General features: G+C 32.7%; 1 protein-coding gene across 1 annotated transcript in view; it reads right to left on the bottom strand.

Moving 5' to 3' along the window:
* Positions 1-19803, bottom strand: part of LRP1B (LDL receptor related protein 1B) — a 576984-nt gene that overhangs the window by 304493 nt on the left and 252688 nt on the right. The window contains 1 exon segment of the mRNA XM_087859483.1: positions 16236-16440. Coding sequence (XP_087715609.1) covers positions 16236-16440 — 205 coding nt within the window.

The following is a 19803-nucleotide window of genomic DNA, read 5'->3' on the forward strand; positions in this document are numbered from 1 at the left end:
GAAGAAAATTTTATACCTAGTTTAAAGTGTAGAAACTGTGAGTCAAAAGATTAAGTTACTTGCTAAATATCAAATATCTCTTTAGGACCAGAGTCAAGAATTAAAACAATTTCATCTAACAACAGTTTCAGACTTCTTTTCACTCCTTTCTTATTCTTATTCAGACACTGGTGTTTGGCAATGTCATTTCATCATATAAACTTCATTGTATTCTTTCTGTGATAACATGTATCCATCATGGTTACAGATGATAAATTGCAGACAGCACAATCCACCATCTTCATTTCCACATCCTTTATGTCTTGTGGGGAACCAGTGTTTCAATATCTGTGGGCTCTGATAAATTATGCCATATCATGGATGCTTTAATAAATCTTATCCCATTTAAATCACCTGGCAATGCACAGACATTCTGTTGTTTTAGAGATTTGTGGAACACAGCTTATATCTTTAAAAAGATTTTATAAAACAATAAACATAAGGCATTTCTTTTTCTCTATTTTGAATCTTTAAAAATCTATAAGCACACTGACTTTTGCTTCTGGGAAGATGCAGTAGACATAGTCAATTCTTCTCACTAAGTACAACTAAAAATCCTGGAAATTGTATATAAAACAAATTCAAGATGACTGAAAGGTGGAGAGAAGAAGGCAGCCCAGCTAGGGAACTTGGGACTGAGGAACAACATGGTGGTGAGTTCCCTGGGCCTTATTTTTGCCTCATATATCCCAGACTTAGAACTGAGTAACTCAGTTCTGGCAACTCAGAAATGCCAATATGCACAAACAACAACAACAAAAGCCTGCTCTCTCTAGGCAAAAGACAGAAAAGATTCTAACTAGCAAGGCACTATTTTAGCCAAACACCACATAAAACACTGTGACCCACACACACTCACACCAGTGAAGGTCAAGTGGGGAACCTGGACTTGGACTCACTACCTGGCAGTAGTGAGTGCCCTCCCCCTTTCTACTAGAGTAGTGTCTGAAGAAGCCTAGTGGAGAATCAGGACTTTTAGCATCATCCAGGAATAATGAAACTAATCCACAGTGCTGACAGTGGAGACCAGCTGGGAAGATGTAACTCCCACCATCCCTGTCCAGGAGTAAAGAAGACAAACAAACAATCATGCCTCAGGTGCCAATAGAGTCTAAGTGGGGAACCTTAGCTTCTATCTCCACCTGGCAGTAACAAAGCAAGACCTCACCTTCCTCTCCCATAGTAATATCAGGGAAAGCCAGTTAAAACAGAAAGCTTAAATAAGATACAAAATTTCATACAATAAAACAACGTACAGGTTCAATGGAGAATCACTCATCATACCAAGAACCAGGAAGATCTCAAGAGATCTAGTCTGGGTGACAGTGTATTCATTTCTCTCTATTTTTTCCATTAATATATAATAAATCTCCCCATGGAATTAATATACATTTTATGTCATCATTTTAATGGAGTAACAGAATTCTATTGTCTTATTCTTCCTATTTTATCACATTTCTGTTTAGTCACTCACTATTCTTAAAGATTAGAAAGTTAATAGAAATTTATTAAATTCAGATTATAATTTGAATAACTCTTCATTTCCAAGGACACTTAAAATATATGAAAGCCAATATTGAGATAATAATCTGGATATTAAATTGTATTTCTTGAATTCAGAGACATGTCAAAGACAATAAAACACCTAAGTTTCCAGTAGTCCTTTAGGATTCACTAGTCAATGGGCTTATTTGTAATATATTTGACTGCAATTCCTGTTATGTAACAGGCAACAGATACCGTCAGTTCCATATATTCCATTGGTTAATCTGTTGGAATTTAAGCTCCCAGAATGCTTCTGGTAACAAACAGTCATTCTGTTTTTTGTCTACGGTCCATATAGCTGTTCATAGGTGCAGAATCCCATGTGTTTGAGGCATTCTAGATAAAACAGAAAGATAATTTCCTGCCAGGAAACCTTTCTTCATATCTCATTTTAAAACAAATTACTCATCTTAGTGGCTCTCAATGGAAGCAGTTCCATCCCTTCTGGGAGTTTTGGAAAGTACTGGTTGTGATTTCACTTGACTGTGGGATGGGAGTTGGGTAGAGAGGTGGGAGGCATTGACTAGAAAATTCAGTGGTCAGGGACCAGGAATCTGGTTGTACCGTGACATAGAGGGCAATGGTGTACAATGAAGTGAGACTCAGCCAAGTTTCAAATGTCTTACAAGATTTTTTTTACAAAGGTGAAAACCTATTTACAATTATGAAAATCTAGACTCTAACTCCATTTTGCATGTATAAAAAGTATTTTTTACAGACCCCTTTCCTATATGCTTATTATTTTTCAAGGAATGCAACTTCTACACAAATTGAAGGATGACTTCACTTCATTGTGTTTAGATAATTATCAAGAATTTATTCCCAATTTTAAAGAACATCTGATCACTTCTTTACATTTTCTCCCTTAGTTTGTACATTTACATATTGAACTATGTCCTCTTTTATTATAAATTACTTCATATGTGTATTTTATATTATAACTCAGGTATTAAATTGAGCTTAGAAAAGTTACCTATAAAGATAGGCAAAAAGCAAGATTTCATTTCACAATAAGAATGGGAATGTTACAAAACAATTTTTTAATAAAAAAAAAAGGGACGCTGACTCCAATAGATAGTTGGAAACTTTACTAATTAGCATTAGATACCACAATCGGAAACATTAGAAATTAATGTTGCTTTTTTGGGCCGTAGTTTCCAAGTCTACAGATTGTCCCAGTTAGTGGTGGAAAATTCACTAAAACTTATAGTGACTGTTCATTCTGATGTTGACTTTAAATCAAAAATTAAATTTTTAAAATCCAAATATTTTACATCTTTTAAAAATTGAAATCACAATACCTATTTTTTATAGGATATGATTTTGACTTGGCTAAGTAATTCAAACTTATGTTGCCAGAAAATTCACCTTTCTAGGCATTAAAACCTATTTTATAAGTTTCAGAGTCCAGTCCTCTATAAATTTCATACTATCATTAAAATGATATTTCAAAAAGAGTAGATATCATAGACATAAGTACAGATTTGAAAGAAAAAGGAAGGAAGGAAGGAAGGAAGGAAGGAAGGAAGGAAGGAAGGAAGGAAGGAAAGAGAGAGAAAGAAAGAAAGAAAGAGAAAGAAAGAAAGAAAGAAAGAAAGAAAAGAAAAAAGAAAAGAAAAGAAAAGAAAAGAAAAGAAAAAAGAAAAGAAAAAAGCAAAGCAGAGCAAAGAAAAGGAAAGATGATAGATGTCTTTATTCATTAATGGAATGAAATAACTGATCCTATAAGTAGAAAAGAAATATTTGGTGCTATAAAAAAGTAAAGTATCTAACATCCTTGTGATTGATATTACTTATAATTGACTAGTGTTTTTTTACAACTTGTTTTCCTATTTTTACTCAAGAGAGTTCATATCATCAGAGTGTGTTTGTCTAGGAGGAAGATTATCCCACATCCTTCTCATTCTAAAGATAAATCTTAGGACTTAGTATTTTTGCCTGGGAATATACTCTGGAAAACAAAACAAACAAACAAACAAAAAAACAAACAAAAAAAACTTTGCATAAAGTTTCTAAAAGTGTCAAAAATAAGAACATCAGCAAGTGCAATTTCTAGGAAATCGGAAAGTTTTGTGCCACTCAGGTAGCTGATACCTTCCAAGAAATGATTAACACTTACAGTGTAACTGCGGGGAGAAAGGCTATAATCACCCTGTCTTAGCCCCTGTCAGTATTAGTTATTGTTTCAGCTACTGGAGCAACAAAAATGACAGATACAGAACAGAAACAAAATCAGACTGAATGAAATTATTGTCTGTTTTTTTTCCTTTTCCTTTCTTTTTTTCCTTCTGGGGGGGTTATAATAACTGATCAGCCAGGAAGATTAAATTAAATATTGTTGAGCAGAGAATGCTTTTTTCAATAAATATGTAGGTAGAACCACCACACAAGTTAATATGGTATTTAAAATTAGAAAAACCCAAGAAATTATTACATTTTTATTGGTACAAGTCATATTTAAACCATGTGGCCATCTATTTTATTATGACCTCACCCTAAGATAAAATTGAATATTAAAACCTGAGTTTGATAGAAGAAATTAAACCTATGAATGGATTTGTTAAGCTAAATATTAATAGATAATTAGAAAAGGTAAAATGTATGTTTAAAAACATATCTTCTTTTTCTGATAAATTTTTGATTTTTGAAAGGATTTGTTTCCCTGATCTACTGATTAGTAATGGATTACATAATTTTCCCTTGTTAAAGTAACTGATTTGTAAGTAGTATAGCAGTATTTTGCAAATTTCTACAACACTTAAACCCATGGAATACCATCTTTAAAAAAAAAAAAAGTTCTTATCACAACACTACTCTATGCTATATTTCTCATTTAATTATAATGTGCATGAGCATATTAAAAGCTTTAAGATACGACACAATAAATAAGTCTATTAGATTTTGTTTAAACGATAGTTTCAAAAATGTGCATGGCCATAGTTTAATTCCTATGGATAATCAAGAGAAGACAAATTCCTCAAACACACTTTGGGAGAACCATGGCAATGTACTCAATTTGTGGGCTCATAATATCCAGATTTATAAGAATCTCTCCAAATTTATCAATTAACTACATATAGGTTACTTCCTACTCATTAAAGAAGATACACTCTGAAGTAATTCAAACTGTAACATCAAACTTCTTTCCAATCAATCTGCTCCCCTGGGAATATTTGATCTCTCTCTCTCTCTCTCTCTCTCTCTCTCTTTCTTTTTCTCCCTCCCTCTTTTACTCTCTACTGCATTTCTTCTCTACTGTCATCTGTTTCACCCAAAATTAACAAACAAACAAACAATCAAAAAAACCCTACACACAACCATGTAAAGTAAATGATCTTTTCTGAAATTATTATTTCTCTGGCCATTCAATAATTTTGCGTTGTCTCAGCCCTTTCTGACTTTATAAGTTGAACAATATTTTTTCTCTTTTTATATTTCATGGCCAGCATCTAAGTCTTTCATAGAATCTTTAAACCTTCATAACTTTATTTTCTACTTCCTAAATATCATTCTTTTTAATCCTATGGTTTTTCCCTGTCACACATTTCTGCAGTGCCTTTTACAATGCATGCCAAAATACAAAAAATAAAATTCATTATGTTGGTTTGCTGACCTGTTTATAAAAACTATATACAAATTCTAAGGAAATATATCAATTACATTAGTATCATTGCCCAAGGGGAACAAAATAGGAGGAAGAATGAAGATAATAGGAAAACATACACACACACACACACACACACACACACACACACAAAAGGGCCTGACACAGACCGATCAAAAGAAGATTAGAATGAACTCAACTAGCTACACAGGAATTTTTCAGATGAGGAGCACTTAGCTTCTGTGAGGATCTAAAAAGAAATCTGGCCTAAAAGCTATCCTTTGATTTCTAGGGCTTCTACTCAATTGTACAGGCACATTCCAAATTAAGAATTAATATGGGTCACACTTTTTTACATATAAGTTAGTTAAAAAGATATAAGTGGGAAAAGCAAAAATCCTAAGTGGATAGGATATCAGAAAAATCATTCTGCTTTTTCAACAGTTATCATGTAACACAAGCATTTTTAGAGTTTTCTAGGACTTCTATAGCATTACGATATATACCCCTAGAATTTTTTTTCAGAATAAATATAATTTCTTTTGTTCCAAGATAAATATCTTATTATTACATCTCTAAACTTAAGCTAGATTGATTTTTAACTTTTCCTAAAGATAATAGGAGATGACCTACCTCTCCCTTATACTCCCAGTCTCATAGTTTTATGGTTATCTTTGTAATAGATTATAAAAACACATAATTAATCATGAAAATAAGCCTAAAAGTATAATAGGTATCCAGAAATTTAACTCAAATTAAAAAATGGCATTCAAGAACAAATAACTCATATTCTGTTTACAAAATAATGATTGAAACACAAGAGACAGTGGTTAATATATAGAAATGAGTGGTAATTCCATGGCACTGACCATGAACACTATGGCATAGCAAACACAGAATTCCGATAATTGGCAAAATAATAAGGTAACTTCGGACCCATACACATGCCTTTATCCAATGAGAATGATAAAGAAATAGAACATAAAGATTGAAGGTAATAAAAATTGAGTCTTATATATTTTTGAAGGATGGGTTATAGCTACCCATGAAAAAAATATTTCAGTGTTTTCTTTGCATTTCAAATTATAATGGTCAGGTCACCACAGAGGGCCATCTAACCAAGCAATTTCCTTAGACTATACCGTTATTAAAATAAATAAAAGGATAGAGAACCCCATCCCCCTTTTTGTAAAAGTTAAGTCTATTCCTAAATCCATGTGACACCTATAGGAAGGTCAGATCCTAACTGTTTCCTTAACTGCTTGGAAACTTGCATCATGTCTTTTGTATGCAAAAGTACTGTACAAAGTAAATTAACTCAATCAAAGTGGTAATGTCTCTCTTGAAAATGACAATTCTCACTAAGTATTTGAAACACTGTCAGAGAAAGAGAAAAAAAGCTGGTTGTTCAAGTTTATTTCAGAAGCCTAAATTGAGACCTAAAAACCAAATTCATAAATAAATTTTGCCTCAAAAAAGAAAAAAAATGCTAAAATAAAACTAAAATAAGTTATCAAGTACATCCAGTGAAATAAAAAATGAAAATATTCAAGGTGTGCATAAACAATCTTCTCACAGAGATGTTGAGGTGGGGAGTGTTCATGGGTTCATTATTAGGTATAAAAAGAAATAACAGCTAAAATCAACACAAATAATGTTCTCTAATTTTGTGAAAACAGAAGTAACTGTGAATTCTAAGATGTAGAAAAAATGAACTCTGTCCTCAAATCTAGTTAAGGAGACAAAATATAAGCTCATTCAAAGATGGCTAACGATGCCAAAATAAATGTTGACATTTCAATTACAATTCTTAATATTTTGAGGTCATATCTTACATTCAAAACAGAATTACAATTATTAATGTATCTCCAATCTTTTCTTATTCTGTAGACCTTAAGTTCATACACAGAGGGCTCTTTTATAAATGAAGCCTTTAAGACTAGAGTTATGAGTTAGGTGCTAGCATCTCAATTTGCCTTGGAACTCACCACTCTGTTACACAGCCTTTCAGGAAAAAAAAAGAAAAGAAAAGAAAAGAAAGAAAAATCTACCCACTCACAGAGATCAGCCTTCTTCTACTTATTACATTAAAAGAAGACATTGTTCAATTTATCTTCAAGTATGGAATCTGTGACACAGACCTGAAAAATCATTATCTTGAAAGATAATCACTCTGTCATTAAGGAGGGATTATGGGGGAGTAATATTATTTGGAGCTTTTATGGCTTTGGGAAGGAAGTAGAGGATGGGACAATTTTGTAAATAAGCTGTTAAACATTTTTGCATTGGCCTGAAGTTTTGAGTTTTTTTTTTTTTTTGAGGTTCTTTATTATAATAATTTTTGTGAAACTAAGATAGATGTCCTGAGGAAGATTCTGAGTCATCTAAATCCTGGTTCCACCTAATTTGCATTAAAACAGAAAGACAAACGGCCAAGTCAGCACACTCCCTACCTGCAAAGTGGCTCCCACTCTACCACATTTAGTGAGCGGTCTCAGCTGGATGAGCACACCCCAATGCCACTCCCACACTGCTACATCCAGCAGGTAGCACTGGCCAGAACGAGCACCCCTTCAAGGAAGCTCCCACCTGTTGCATCCTGCAGGTGGCCTCAGCCTGGACTGGTACCATGCCCAAGTAGCTCCGACCCCAGGATGTGGGGCGCAGGAGACAACCCCACCCACGAGTATGCCCACAACAGTCTCAGTTCAGCCACAACAGAAGCGCACACAGGGGCCACAACTGGAACACCTGGTTCTGGTGACCAGGGGGTGCTGATCTTCTGGAACCCACAAATACAATAACTGAAATTGAAAAAAATATGCTAGAAGAAATCAATAGCAGATTAGATGATGCATAAGAACAGATCACTAATCTGGGAAAGAGGGTAGTGAAATCACCCAGGCTGAACAGCCCAAATAAAAATAATAATAATAATTAAAACATGAAGATAGTTTAAGAGATCTCTGTAACAACATTAAGTGCATTTATAGGGGTCTCAGAAGGAGAAAAAAGAAAGAAAGGGGCAGAAAACTTATTTGAAGAAATAATAGCTAAAACTTCCCTAATGTGGGGAAGGAAACAGACTTCTGGGTTCAGGAATCAAAGAGAATTTCCAGCAAAATGAACCCCCAAAAATCTATACCCAGACACATTATAATTAAAATGTCAAAATTTAAAAATGGAGAATCTTAAAAGCAGGAAGACAAGAGCAACTAGTTATATACAAGGGAACCCTCATGAGACTATCAGCTAATTTTTCAGCAGAAAATTTGCAGGCCAGAGTGGCTCAATATATTCAAAGTGCTGAAAGAAAAAAATTACAACCAAAAATACTCTACCTGGCAAGATTTTAATTCAGAATTGAAGGAGAGATAAAGAGTTTCTCAGACAAAGTTAACAGAGTTGATCACAACTAAATTGGCCTTACATAAAATATCAAAGGGATTTCTTCAAACAGAAAAGAAATGGCCACAACTAGAAGTAAGAAAATTATAAAAGAAAATAAAAACCTCTTAGTAAAAGCAAACATATAATAAAAGTAGTAGATCAACCACTTACAAAGCTAGTATGAAAGATAAATGACAAAAGGAAAAAAATCAACTGTATCAACAATTAAAGAATACACAAAATTTAAAAATGTAAGGTATGAGCTCGAAAGGATAAAACATGGTTGGAGAGTAAAACTATTGCTTTTAGAACATGTCTGAACTTAAGTGACCACCAACTTGAAGTAGACTGATTATATATATATATATATATATATATATATATATATATATATATATATAACTTATTTATTTACATATCTATTTTATAAATATATAAATAATATTTTTAAATATTTATAAATATACATTCAATTTAAAATTTATAAATATTTGTAAGAAAATATATATTATGTATTTAAATATTTCAAAATATATGAACTCCATTGTAACCAGAAATGAAGAAACTAAATAATTACATGAAAAATAAAGAGAAAGTAATCCAAACATGACACTAAAGAAAGTTGTCAATCACAACAGAAGAGAGCAGGAGAAGAAGAAAAGAGCAGAAAAGAACTTTAGAAAACAGCTTAAAAACAATTAACAAACTGGCAATATACCTACCTATCAGTAATTACTGTAAATGAAAATATACTAAATGATCCAATCAAAAGACATAGGTGGCATTGGTGGTATAGTGGTGAGCATAGCTGCCTTCCAAAAGACAAAGCTGAATAAATTAAAAAAGAAAAGTTCCATGTCTCTACAAGACAGTCACTTCAAACCTACAGGCATATAGATTGAAAGTAAAGGGATGGAAAGAGATATTCTGTGCAAATGGAAGCAAAAAGAAATCTGCAGCAGCAATACTTACATCAACGAACAAACAAACAAACAAACAAAAAACAGATTTTAAAACAGACTATAACAAGAGACAAAGAGGGCATGACATAATGATAAAGGGCTCAATTCAACAAGAGAATATACCAATTGTAAATATCTATGCACCCAACATTAGAGTACCTAAATATATAGAGCAAATATTAATGGATATAAAGGGAGAAACTGATAGTAATACAAACATAGTAGGAGACTATAACACCCCCGATACATCAATGAATAGATCATCCAGACAGAAAATCAATAAGGAAACATCGGCCTTAAAGTACACATTAGACTAGATGGACATGAAGAACATTCCATCCAAAAACTGATGAAGACACTGTTTTCAAGTGCACATGGAACACTGTCTAGGATAGGTTACGTGTTAGGCCACAAAACAAGTCTCAATAAGTTTAAGAAGAAGTATTTTTCCCTATCACAACAGCATGAAACGAGAAATCAGTTACAAGAGGAAAACTGTAAAAATCACAAAAATGTAGATATTAAGCAACATGCTACTAAACACCAAGTGAGTCAATGAAGAAATCAAAAAGGATATAAAAAAAATACATGGGGAAAAATAAAATTGGACACACAATACTCTAAAATCCATGGAACCCAACAAAAGAAGTTCTAAGAGGGAAGTTTATAGTGATACAACCCTACCTCAAGAAACAAGAAAAACCTCAAAAAACAATCTAATCTTACACCTCATAGAAAGAAAAGAAAGAACAAACATAGCCCCAAGTTAGTAAAAGGAAATAATAAAGATCAGAGGAGAAATAAATGAAATATAAAGACAAAAAAAATAGAAAAGATCAATAAAACTAAAATAAGGTTCTTTAAAAGGATAAACAAAATTGATAGACTTTAGCCAAATTTAAGAAAAAAAACAAGAGAGGACCCAAAAATATAAAATCTGAAAGCAAAGAGTAGAAGTTACAACTGACAACATAGAAATACAAAGGATTCAGGGCACCTGGGTGGCTCAGTCAGTTAAGCATCTGCCTTGGGCTCAGGTCATGATCCAGGGGTCCTGGGATCAAGCCCTGCATTGGTCTTCTGCTCATCAGGGAGCCTACTACTCCCTCTCCCTCTCCCTGCCCCTCTGCCTCTCCCTCTTTCTCTCCCTCTTTCTCTCTGTCAAATGAATAAATACAATCTTAAAAAAACAAAAAGAAATACAAAGGGTTATAAGAGACTTCTAGGAACAGTTGTACGCCAACTCCCTCTTTCTCTCTGTCAAATGAATAAATACAATCTTAAAAAAACAAAAAGAAATACAAAGGGTTATAAGAGACTTCTAGGAACAGTTGTACGCCAACAAACTGGACAACCTAGAAGAAAAGGATAAAGTTCTAGAAATGTAACTCTTCCAAGATTGAATCAAGAAAGAAAGAAAGAAAGAAAGAAAGAAAGAAAGAAAGAAAGAAAGAAAGGAAGGAAGGAAGGAAGGAAGGAAGGAAGGAAGGAAGGAAGGAAGGAGGAAGAAGAAAGAAGAAAGAAAGAAAGAAAGAAAGAAAGAGAAAGAAAGAAAGAAAGAAAGAAAGAAAGAAAGAAAGAAAGAAAGAGAGAGAGAAAGAAAACGTGAACAGAATAATTACTAGGAATGAAATTGAATCAGTAATCAAAAACCTCCCAAAAAACAATTTTTCTAAACATATGAAGAATAGATAATACCTATTCTTCTCAAACTATTCCAAAAAGTTAAAGAGAAAGATATGCTTCCAAATTTATTCTATAATGCCAGCATTACCTTGATACCAAAACCAGACAAAGGCACTGCAAAAAAAGGAAATTACAGGCTAATATCCTCCTTCATAAACATACATGCACAAATTCTCAACGAAATATTCATTTCAATTAAAAATGAGCAAGAGGACCTGAATAGAGATTTTTCTGAAGAACATACAGATGTCCAACACATACATGAAAAGATGCTCAACATCACTAATCATCAGGGAAATGTAAATCAAAGTCACAATTACATGTCAGCTTATACCTGCCAGAATGGCTAGTATCAAAAAACAAGAAATAACAAGTGTTGGCAAGCATGTGGAGAAATGCGAATGGTCACCTGTTGATGTGAGAATATAAATTGGTGCAGCCACTGTGGAAAACAGAATGGAAGTTTCTTAGAAAACTAAAAATAGAAATGCCATGTAATTCAGTAATTCTACTTTTGGGTATTTATCCAAAAAAACCAAAAACTCTTATTTGAAAAGATATACACATCAATACATTCATTGAAGTATTATTTACAATAGCCAAGATGTGTAAGCAACCCAAGTGCCCATCAATAGATGAATGGATAGAGAACATGTAAAATATATATATTGCAATATTAACTCAGCCATAAAAGGAACGAACTCTTGCCTTTTGTGAAAACATAGATGGATTTAGAGGGCATTATGCTACATGAAATAATTCAGAGAAAGCCAAATACTGTATGATCTCACTTACATGTGGAACCAAAAGTACAAAACAAACTGATGAAACAAAACAGACTCATAGATACAGAAGCAAACTGGTAGTTGCCGGAGGTAAGGGAGTTGGGGGATGGGCAAGATAGATGAAGGGGATTAAGAGGTACGAACTGCAGTTTAGAATAAATAAGTCACGGGGATTAAAAGTACAGCATAGGGAATACAGTCAATAATATTGCAATAATTTTATATGGTGACAGATGGTACCTAGACTAATTGTCTATCATTTTGTAATGTCTATAAATGTTGTATCACTATGTTGTACACCTAAAATTAATGTAATATTTTATGTTCACTATACTTCAATTAAAAAAAACAGAGAGAAGACACAAATGAAAACAGTTTTATGTCAAGATTTGATTGTATTTATAGTCAATAGCTAACACATTTGCTCTATCCTATGTCTTTAGGTAACAGAAAAATCTCTGCGGTATTCAGTGTGCTTTTTATTAAAAAAAAAATCGTTGTTGGTTAAAACAGAACTCTACAGAATTTCTTTTTTTTTTTTTTTCAAAGACAAATGGAGTAGAAGCTACTAGAGATTATATAACCTTGAACTATTTGTTGTATTATATAGTCCTATGTCTTCATAATCCAACTATCCAGATGCATATTTATTAAAAACCAGATGAGCTGAACACTCATTTGCTCCTTTACAATAAAGATAAAGGTAAATAAATCTAGATGGATGTAAAAATGTAATAAATTTTGAAATACTTTCCCAGCTTTGGGGCCAAATCAGATTTTTTTTTATGATAAAATAGAGGAATGTAAATATGTAATTCTAAGTTTGAGACAAAATTGGTTAGTGTCCTGTGTGGGGATAAACCATAGCCTTTAAACTAATGTTCTCCTCTCAACATTTGCATCTCTACAGGACAGAAATCTTTTTCCCCAAATTTTATTGAAATATACTTGACATATAACATATGTAAGCTTAAAATATATAAATGATTATTTGAAATTGTTTATATTGCAAAACGATTACCACAATAAGGTTAGTTAATAAATCCATAACCTCACATAGTTAGAATTTGTGTGTGTGTGGTGGTGGTGCTGGTGAGAATATTTAAAATCTACTCTTTCAGCAACTTCAAATATACAATACAATATTGTTCACTATAGCCAGCCAGAAAGTATCCTGGTTTAGACAGGGATGAGAAATGGAGAGTTGAAATCTTAACTAGGCACATATTTTTTAAGTGTCAAAAGAAATCTTTAAAGTTATAATACAGATGATGACTGAACCACTTAGAGTAGCTATAATTACCATACATAAGAATATTCTGTGGGGGTAAAAGCAAAGAAGGTATATAAAAAAAAATAAATTGAAGTGGATAAAGAATTGTTATAAGGCACTATGGAAGCATTTTCTGTATCAGTCCCTAGTAGAAAGTAATACCACATCCAGGACAATGATTTTCCTGACTGCCATTTTAAAAGCATTATCCAATAGCTTCATTTAGAGTTTCTTTGCTATATTCTTGGGCACATACTTTTGTACTGTATCCTCATAATAACCTTGAAAGTTAGGTAGATAATTTGAATATTAGAAAACTAAAATTTATGAAGATTAAATGACTGGCCTTTATTTTTATCTTACTATTATTTTTTACTGATAATGGCTAATTTTCATCCAATAACTATTATTTTATTTTGTTAAAAAATATTTAATTTATTTAAGCTAAGGAAAAAAAAAAGTTTACCCATTTCTCTCACTCCTACCACCTCTTGTAACCACCAATGTGTTCTCTGTATCTGTGAGCTTTGTTTGTTTACTTGTTTGTTTTTTATGATTCCACATATAAGGGAGATCATAAGGTATTTGTCTTTTTCAGATTTATTTCACTTAGCAGAATGCCTCAAGGTCCACCCACATTGTCACAAATGGCAAAATATCACTCTTTTTATGGTTGAATAATACTCCATTATATAAATATACTATATTTTCTTTATTCATTTGGCTGTTGATGGACACTTGGGTTGCTTCCACATCTCATCTATTATAAATAATACTTCAATCATCACAGGAGTGGATATATCTTTTCAAATTTGTATTTTTGTTTTCTTGGTTTAAATATTCAGAAGTGGAATTGCTAGATAATATGGTATTTCTGATTTTAATTTTTTGAGGAATCTCCATACTGTTTTCCATAGTGGCTGCACCAATTGACATTTTCACCCTTAGTGCACAGTGTTCCCTTTTCTCTACATCCTTGCCAACACTTATTTCTTATCCTTTTGATACTAGCCATTCTAACAGGTAAGAGGTAATACCTCATTGTGTGTTTTTTTTTACAATATTTATTTATTTATTTATTTATTTATTTATTTATTTATTTATTTATTTATTTAGGGATAGAGAGAGAGAGAGCACGAGCGGGGGGGCGGGGGTGAGAGGGAGAAGCAGACTCCCCGCTGAGCAGGGAGCCCGATGTGGGGCTCAATCCTAGGACCCTGGGATCATGACCTGAGCCCAAGGCAGCTGCTTAACCAACTGAGCCACCCAGGTGCCCCGTTCATTGTGGTTTTGATTTACGTTTCCCTGATGAGTAATATTGAACATCTTTTCATGTGTCTGTTGGCAATCTGTATATCTTTTTTGGAAAAATGGATATTGTTTGAATTGGAAACATGTTTATTGGAAACTTGGAAAAATATTTATTCCATTCTTCTGCCCATGTTTAAATCAGATTGTTTTGAGGTTTTTTGTTTCTGTTTTGCTATTAAGTTGTGTGAGTTCGTTCTATATTTTGCTTATTACTTCACATGCCTTTTAATTGGAAAAGACAGACCAAGATTGTCATCACATTTACTGCCTTTAACACAAACTGAACTCATCAGGTCTTAGCTCATTATTCACATGTTCCTTAAGCACTCAACTGTACTGTATCAGTACTACTCAAGGTAGTCACTCCATAATAAGATGAGGGATCTGTGCTAGAACGTAAACCTATGTATTTCTTCTTTCTTCAAGAAACTATCTCTCTCCGTTTCTGTCATTCTCTTTCACACACACACACACATATCTATACCTCTATATATAGATATAGACTTATACATATATGTGTCTATACAATTAGTTGCCCAGGGATAATTATCTATGTCTATATTTATAATATATAAATATATAATGCATATTTATACACACATACACATAATGCATACGTGTATATCTATAAATATAAATATATTTATAGCCATATATTCAATTGAATTAAACATTATGCTTAATGGTATAGATTAGGCATTAAGAAACTAGGGCCTCCTAGTTGATTGCCTATTTCTGTAAATCCAGTTTTACTGAAATACTGTCATACCCATTCATTTACATATTCCCTATGTCTGCCTTTAACACTATAAGTCATTGCAGTTGTGATAGAGACAATATGGTCCATAAGGCTTCAAATATTTACCATGTGGCCCTTTAGGAAATGCAGTGGAGGAGTGAAGAGCCTCAGGATTTTTTTGTCCTCTTGGCATGCACTGGGCTGGGAGTGCAAGGGTAAAGATTTCCCCAGTCGTGTTACCACACAGATCTTAACCACCTGAGCTCTGAGCTTTTTCAGTTGCCAAGGACTACTGTTCTCATAGGATAAGTGGTGGACACTGGACTTTTATTATTCTATAGGCCTTAAATACCTGCTGTAAGGGTTGTACAGGCGCAGCATAAAGACTGCTCCGTTAACATTTTATTTGGAACCCAGAAAAAAGAGAGAATACACATGACCCTGAAAGAATTTTCATTCTTCTCTCTTCAAAGCTTTTTAAGTTGTTTTGAGAACCCAAGCACAGACAGAGAATTATTTTCTTCTTTTCCAGTGTTCTTTTATCCAAGGGCAGCAAATCAATTTCATTTCACATTTAAAAAACTATAAATAACTAACAATGAAACTTATGCAAATCAATCTAACAATTCCAGTTCAATTAATAGTTAGGAAAAATTCAGTTATTATTTCTCCAGAATAAAGTTTGTAAGAGTTAGACTGTCTCTATGGTAGCAAATGCACTTGAACAAATTTTTCAAAATATTATCCAGTTTTCTTTTCTACTTTATATTCAATTGGATTGGTTCAAACAATTATATATTTTGAAATCCCTTGATACACATATTTTAGGCAAGTACAAAGCATATTTTTTTAAAAGTATAATTGCTTAAATCTATAATCAAGAAATTCTCAGTTAACTTACATGTCTCTGGGATCCATCATATTCACATCTTTCAATTTTTCCTAGGCTGCCATCTGAGAAATACAGCTTCTCTGCACGGTGGTCAATAGTGAGACCATTTGGAGTGAGTATGTCTGTACTGACCACCACTTGAGCATTTTTCCCAGTCAGGGTAGATCTCATAATACTTGGATGCTGTTCATTCCAGTTGGTCCAAAACATTAAGCTAATTAAAATGAAAATTGTGATAATAAATTAAAATTTTCATTAACAACAGAAACAGTGGAAACGTGGCAATGTTAAGCTGTTTTAAAAAAAAGCAAAATTATTTGTCTCATATTCTATGACCTTTAAGGAAGTCTAGGGAATGAGTGGAGATATGTTTATTATGGATGCATGCATATTTTTCTCAGTTTCTTAAATAAAACCTAGAAATATTTCTGAAAAACAATTATCTTGTACATTCTCTCAAATAAACTAAATTGAGTCAGTTTGAAGGATAGTGAGAATTTATTGTAATCATGAAAGAAACAGTTATCTTAAATTTTCTATAAGTCGCAAATGTATTCTAACTTATTAATATCATGTTTCAGCAAACTGAGTATAATTGTTTTAGACATCATTCTTAACCTAGCTTTATTTCTTTTTTTTAATTAGTAAATATCAATCTACTTCTCTTTCCTGGTTTGTTTTTTAAATTCTCCATTCTCCTTTGCATATGTTTTAGAGAAATACAACTAATAAACGCCTATATTTCTTTAATCTCTTCTCTTCTCTTCTCTTCTCTTCTCTTCTCTTCTCTTCTCTTCTCTCTTTGGCAGTGTGATTTTTTTTTTTTTTTAATAAATGACAATGTTGCTTTTGGAATTCCAGAGGTTGTCTCAACTCCCTAAAAGTGTTCTCTGTTACTTACAGATGAAACCAGTGTCTGTCAACCTGTTCTTTGGGGAAGCCTTTACAAGTCACTGGAAAAAGAGAATCTGTAGAGTTTCAGTTTCTAATCCGTATTTTTACCAAAACAGCTCTCCTTTCTCTTCTTTTATCTATAGGACTGTCCCTAAGAGTTTATTTGAAGACTGGTTGCTGCTGCTTAGAATGGAACAAAGGAGGGAAGGAAGGAAGGAAAGAAGGAGGGAGGGAGGGAAACAGGGAGGGGAGGAAAAATGAAGGAAGGAAGGAAGGAAGGAAGGAAGGAAGGAAGGAAGGAAGGAAGGAAAGAAGGAAGGAAGGAAGGAAAGAAGGAAGGAAGGAAGGAAGGAAGGAAGGAAGGAAGGAAGGAAGGAAGGAAGGAAAGAAGGAAGGAAGGAAAGAAGGAAGGAAGGAAAGAAGGAAGGAAGGAAGGAAGGAAAGAAGGAAGAAAAGAAAAAGGAGGAAAGGAAGAAGGGAGAAAGAGGAGAGGCTGAGAGGCAGGCTATTCTACATATTTGAAATAATATGCTTAATATATGTTGACAAAAAAAACTATTTGAAATAATATTTCCTATTTATAGCAAGATTGTATATACCATTCCTATGTATAATAATTTAAAGGTCATGTAGAATTACAACCAACAAAATTTTTAACATGTGGTTTTTTAGTATTATGCAAACACTTATTACTAACAATATTCAAGTCACAATAAAAATCTTTCTATTTGCTAGTTTAAAATATAACCCTCACCAATTGAGAAGAGCTGGGTCAACTGTGCTCTTTGTTAAAATGCTTCATAGTCTTTTTATCTATCCTATGGAACATGAAAGTGCTCTTAGTGAGCAAGTGTCAAAAGTATTTTGTCCTATGAATGAGTAAATTTGCAAAGAAAAATGGCATTCCACTTTCTTAAATTACACAGTAGTTTTATCCACTCAGTGTGACTTTTGAAAGAAAACTAGTTAAAACATTTTAAAACTTATGCATATAATATATTTTCCTAAATTATTGGTTTTAGAGTTACAGAATTTCTGAAGGTATTAGTGTTCCTTTAATTTCACCTCTCATTTCATGAATAAGAAAACGGAAGCCAGAGAACTTGAGTAATTAAAATTATAGTAACTAAACCAAGTTTTGAACTCAAATAGTTTTTACCTAGAATTTCAGATTTTATTTAAAAATTTCTGTTAACCAACTGACATACATTTTCAAAAGTGATTTGAAAGTGTCATTGGTATGTATAATAACAAAATATTTTTAAACTTTAAATTTTAGTTATATGTAATTTTTCAATTAAAACATTTTCGTGTGTTTAATTCTAATTTACAGTTCACTAGATGTAAGATGGAAGTGTAACTTTAGCTCTGTAGTAAATACAGGATAAAGCACTTATCGATTAAAACTAATTATACATAATATTGTCAGTTATCTCCCTTATGTTTATTTCAAAATTGTCTTAGAAATTCCTTTGATTAACTGCAGAACACTTATTACTGTGCTAAGATTCTGCTGCCGAACAGTTAAGATCAATGCAGTTGCTTGAACAACAAGCTGTATTGTGATAGGTCAGCGGCGTGAGCAGAACTGGCTCTGCCCAGGCGTCGGAAGGCCTGTGTCCATCTCAACTAACACGCCAAAGCTGTGTGAGGAATCAACTTTCTCTCAACCTTCCGAGTCTTCATTTATAAGATCAAGGTGTTAACTGAATTACATCTAATCTCTTTTCGAGCTCTATATGAGTGTCCAGATTTAGTTATTCACACATTGACTAATTTATAGTCCTTTCTTCTTTCAAGTGGTTAGGGTCAGTGTTTACCAACAATTGTTTTTTATTCTTCATTTTTTCTTTGCCACATCTAAAAAGAGCTCTCCCATTTCTCCTTGGTGAAAGCCAGATTTGTCTGATTGTTGTTTATTTGATTAATTTAAGAACAAAAGGACTGTCCAGTAGTTAACAAATATTCTTATAATATTGTATGAAAGTAGAACTTCATAAATATCTTTTTTCTACATAACCCAAGCTTTGTTCTCCTTTTTTCATACAATTGCTTCCTTATGGCATCCATCCCAAACATGAGTTTTTTTCTAATTTGCTTTGTTTTTTTATTCACTCTATACCATGGCCTGAGCATTTCTTCTTGTCATGAATTCTTTGTAAGTATTATTATAAATGCCTGCACAATAAACCACCAAACACATGTGGACTATTTAGACTATTGTCCAGTCTTTTGAAAATACAGCTGCACACAAAGAGTTATTGTTGTTTTTTCTGTATTTCAATTGGAAAGATCCCCAGTTGTTAAAATTACTTAATTAGATTATAGAAACATCTTTTAGTTTTCAATACATGTTAACAGGGTTTTTTTTAAGATTTATCATTTTAATCATCTATGCATTAATGTTTACTTCATATACCTTTTCCAGAGCAGTATTGTTTCTATTTTCCCTGTCATCATTTAAATTTTCTTTTGCTGGAATTTTCATGGAGTTGATACCTAGCATTTCACAAGTCTGGATCCTAATTACTCATGTTTACAATGTTCTTTTTAAAAAATAGTTTTATGAATCAGGAAAGGAGAACTTCAAAGAACACCTGTGTCTTAAAAGTTAATTCTTTTAAAAATTAATATAACTTTGATAATCTTTGACTTCTAATGAAGAAATAACAATTCACTGTTT

Source organism: Ursus americanus, chromosome 1 (assembly GCF_024610735.1).
Source record: "Ursus americanus isolate L20-20 chromosome 1, mUrsAme1.1.p, whole genome shotgun sequence".
NCBI classification, from domain to species: domain Eukaryota; kingdom Metazoa; phylum Chordata; class Mammalia; order Carnivora; family Ursidae; genus Ursus; species Ursus americanus.